The 4758-nt window shown below is 30.5% G+C and overlaps 1 protein-coding gene across 1 annotated transcript; it reads left to right on the forward strand.

Moving 5' to 3' along the window:
- The first annotated feature begins 1091 nt into the window (after positions 1-1091).
- Positions 1092-2011, forward strand: LOC116025098 (kirola-like). Its single transcript, XM_031266185.1, has 2 exons — positions 1092-1307; positions 1597-2011. Exons 1-2 carry the CDS (start codon positions 1133-1135, stop codon positions 1869-1871), a joined length of 450 nt encoding a protein of 149 aa, XP_031122045.1. The 5' UTR covers positions 1092-1132; the 3' UTR covers positions 1872-2011.
- The last annotated feature ends 2747 nt before the right edge of the window (positions 2012-4758 follow it).

Consider the following 4758-nt stretch of genomic DNA (forward strand, 5'->3'; position numbering starts at 1 on the left):
TAACGAACCTTATGCATTGGCGGATCCACAGTGGGGGCAGTGGGGGCCGCTGCCCCCACTCCCCCACCTCATATATAGTATATATATTAAGTATATCAACATTTAAATAATTGTTAGTTGGCAAGACTTCGCTGATATGATGAAATTAAATGGGCTATTGTTCGAATCCTGTAACAAGAATTAATTTTGTTTTGTTTTCAAATCCTGTAATATCAATAGTGAGAATTCAATATCTATTGTTCGAATCCTGTAGCATTAGCATTAAATTTTGTTTTCAAATTTTTTAATATCAAGTGAGAATTCTAATCGAATTTTTTATTTGTAATATTGTGTTTTTTTATTTTCTTAATATTAATAGTGAGATGTCTGAAAGAATTCTAATTGAATTTTTTATTTGTAATATTGTGCTTTATATATATATATATATATATATATATATATATATATATATATATATATATATATATATATATATATATATATATATATATATATATATATTTCTTAATATTAATAGTGAGATGTGTGAAATTTTGTTTTTGTAATTTTTTAATATTAATAGTGAGAATTCTAATTGAATTTTTTATTTGTAACATTGTGACTTCTTCTATCTTTTTTTTTTTTAAAGTATTAATAGTGAGATGAGTGATTTATAACGTGTTTTCCATTCAAATTATTTTATCTAATTAATTATGTTCTTTATATTTTAATTTGTTTTAAATATTTTTTTTATCTTAGATGTATTTTGATTTTTCATCACTAGTTAACAATATTTATGACTCGACCTCTAAAGTGTTTCATTTTTTTGTATAATATCTCGCTAGTTTATCTTTCTCCCACACTGAAAAATGGATCCGTCACTGACCTTATGCACACAAATAATAAACCTTATGCATATAAATAATGAACCTTTAAGTTATTTTGCACACATTCGAATAAAGAATATTATGCATAAAAATAATGCATGGTATACCTAATAAGGAGACTGGTGTCCTACAGTAATTAAAATAAAGAAGAAGACTGTTGTCGGCAGGCCGGCCTATATAAGACTACAGGGATGAGCCGAGTTTCTCACAACTAAGAATCGAATCACTACAAATTAAACTCTCTTCGAGTGTTTGGTATATATAAGATGGGGCTAAAAGGGAAGCTACTTGGGCAGATAGAGATCAGTTTTCATGGAGATTTATTTCATGAAATCCTTGGAGACAGACCCCATCATCTGCCTTCCATGAGCAAAGTTATGCATGCAGTCGAAGGCCAGTGGGGAACTGAGGGCTGTACCACCATCTTTAAATATACCCAAGGTACAGTAGCCACCCCAGACTCTTGGGAGACGAGAGAAACGCGCAATTATTATCGGATGGCGTACACTGGGTAAACCTGACCTTGTGATAACAAATGATTACAAAAAGACTAGAATTCGAACTTGTGATCTTATGATTATAAGTTTGTATCCTTAACTATCTTATTTGGGGTTAACCCACCACTAGCTCCTGTTTTAATTTCTTTCCTCCGTTAATTTTCCATCAAAATATAATGTTATGTGACCTTTTTGTTAACACATGGATATTGTAATTAATGTTTGGCGTACAGGTGGAAAAACTGAAACCTCGGAGACTGTTATGGACATCATAGATAATGAGAAGAAAATAGTGAAATACAGAGTGGTAAAAGGTGACCTCTTGAAATCCTATAAGAGTTTCATTGTAACAGCTGAAGTTGAAACCAATGGGGATAACAACTTTGTGACTTGGACTATTGTGTATGAAAAGCTCAAAGAGGAGATTCCTGAGCCACTCACTTTTATGGAGTATTTATTTACACTGACCAAAGAAATGGACGATCACCATACCAAGTCAAACCCATGAATATGAGTTGTAATAATAATAATAATATATTAAATAATGGATGCTTAGTATATGATGTATCGTATCAGAGCCTTTATATTCAATATATGTGTGTTATGTAAAATAAGTAATGAATTATTTCCTTGAAGTTCATAGATAAAGTAATATGGTATTTTATACGGAGTAATATTTAATACTTCCTATTATCTTCTTTGTGTATTATGGGCATAAACATTAATACAAGCAAGTCTGATATATAAATGAGCTATATATGAACTAATATATATGTCACGTTTTGAAAATTGAGTAACAACATTTACATCATTAATAATTTAAATGTGACATTCATAATTAACATATTTATGAGGAGCATAAATTATAATTTTTTTTTAAAAAAAAAAAAGAAGAAGCATCTTCTTTGTTCACTGGAATTAACTTGTTGAGAATATATATATATATATATATATATATATATATAAAGATGAAAATATTCTTACCTAAAATAGGTTTTACCGGGAAAGTCATTGGAAGGATTAAAAATTTTGAAAATATAATAGTATAAGATGTTAAATTATAAAAATGATAATTATCACTAAATTTAAAAGTGTGACCAAAGATAACAAATTTCCACTAGAATTAACTCTTATCCAAAGTCCAAACCTTTTTGTCTTATAGTTATCTTCTTAATAAGCGTTCATAAGGTGTTTACTATTTTTAGAGCAAATACTACATAGTATGCATTATAATACTGTATAGTTAATACACTAGGAGTAGGACACGCTAATATATCGAAACCTCCCGCCTTTTATCTTCTAAGCGGTCATAAATTGTTTACTATTTAAAGAAAAAAATTAAGATGCATACATGTACTGACGGAGCCAGTATTGGACAGTGGGGGCTGCCCTATTTCCCACCCCAACTCACCCCTTATATTATATATAAGGAATACTTGTGTGTCTCAGGTGTGTTTGTATGTGTGTGTTTGTGTGTCTATATATATATATATATATATATATATATATATATATATATATATATATATATACATACACACACACATACATGGATCCCGTGTGATTTATTGTCTCAGGTGCGATTGTGCGGTTAAATTTGAGCCCTGGATCTTACCTAAATCAACGCCCAAGATTAACAGTAATTAAAAAAAAGCTGCGGTGGCAATTTAGTCTCTTTACATTTAGGTCAAATTCAAGGTGCGTGATTTTCGTTCTTAAGGTGTGTGGTTTTCGTGCTTAAGGTGAGTGATTTTTGTACTATGTGACTTAAGGTGTGTCAGGTTTTGAAAACTTAAGTGCGTCGATCTAAAACTTTAGGTGCGTGATTTTCCTTCTTAAGATGTGTGGTTTGTGTGTTTAAGGTGAGTCAATTGTTAAAACTTTAGGTGCGTGATTTTCTTTTTTAAGGTGCGTCAGTTGTTGAAACTTAAGAGGCGCCATTTTAAAACTTTTGGTGCATGATTTGTGTTATTAATTAAGGTGCTTTGTTTGTGTGCTTAAGGTGCGTGATTTGTGTACTTAAGATGCGCCATTTTAATGCTTAAGGTGCTTGGTTTGTGTTCTTATGGTGTTTTATTTGTGTGCTTAAGGTGCGTGGTTTATATACTCAAGGTGCGCCATTTTAATGCTTAAGGTGCGTCTTTTCGAGTTAACAGCACAACCGCACGGGAGCAGGTTCCTGCACCAGAACTCATCCCTAATATATATATATATATATTGTCCCTCAATTTTCAAAACGGTGCATATCTTGCGTTTGAGGGGCAACATTTACATTACGGGAGGGCAACCATTTTGAAAATTGAGGGCAACATTTACATCACTAATCATTCAGGGGTGACATTGATAATTGACATATTATGAAAGGGCATAAATTATAATTTTTCCAAAAATAAATTTCAAAGCTTAGCCACCTAACAACTGTTACATGGCCCTCTCGTTATTAAATTGCAAGAGAAAGACTGCATTCTTGTTTGGAAAATGATAGTGTACGAGTCTTGAAAGATGCATGAGGACAATTTAAAAAAAAAAATCGTAAAAGAATGATTTATTTCTTTTTTTTTTTCTTTTTAATGATTAGATTCCATTTCATAATACAAAATATTATCAAACAACCAATATATCTAGTACGGATGCCCCCTTTTCAAGGTTGGCCATAGCCATATATAAATATATTAATTTTAATTGTACGAAAAGAAACAAAAAAATAAATTAAATTTAAGTTTTAAAACAAATTATTTGGAGACAAAAGTTAAGGATTATTTATTTGCTAGATCTTGTTGTAACTCAAATAATTTGTCAAACTTTTTATATCTTACAAGTTTGTATGTGAGATCAAGGTGATTTAAAACTTATAGTAGAGTATATGTGCTTCATGCCAAAAGTTATTGATTCTTATTTTTCTTGATTTCAACTAAATAAGCTAAAATTTCCCCACGTGTACTATTCCTCGCCAAATATTGATGCAAAATTTACTGTGGAGGGTGTATGAGCCAGATAAGTTTAGTTAGGCTCTACAAATAATGAACATTATTAATAGGAGAAATGAACTTAGAATAATATACATATATATTAATAATTAACCTTTAATTAGTTTATACATGTTCAAATAATGAACCTTAAGCACATAAATAGTAAAACCTTATGCATATAAATAATATACCTGTAAGTTATTTTGTACACCCTCAAATAAAGAACCTTACCTGGCCTATAAAAATAATGTATTTCTACATATAAATAATGCATGGTATACCTAATTGCATTGAATATTTATATGTGGTTTTGTTTTACTTGGTGGCCTACACTAATTAAAATAAATAAGGAGACTGGTACGTGTCGGCAGTCCGGCCTATATAAGGCTACAAGGATGAGGTGAGTTTCTCACAACTAAGAATCAA

Source organism: Ipomoea triloba, chromosome 7 (assembly GCF_003576645.1).
Source record: "Ipomoea triloba cultivar NCNSP0323 chromosome 7, ASM357664v1".
NCBI classification, from domain to species: Eukaryota; Viridiplantae; Streptophyta; class Magnoliopsida; order Solanales; family Convolvulaceae; genus Ipomoea; species Ipomoea triloba.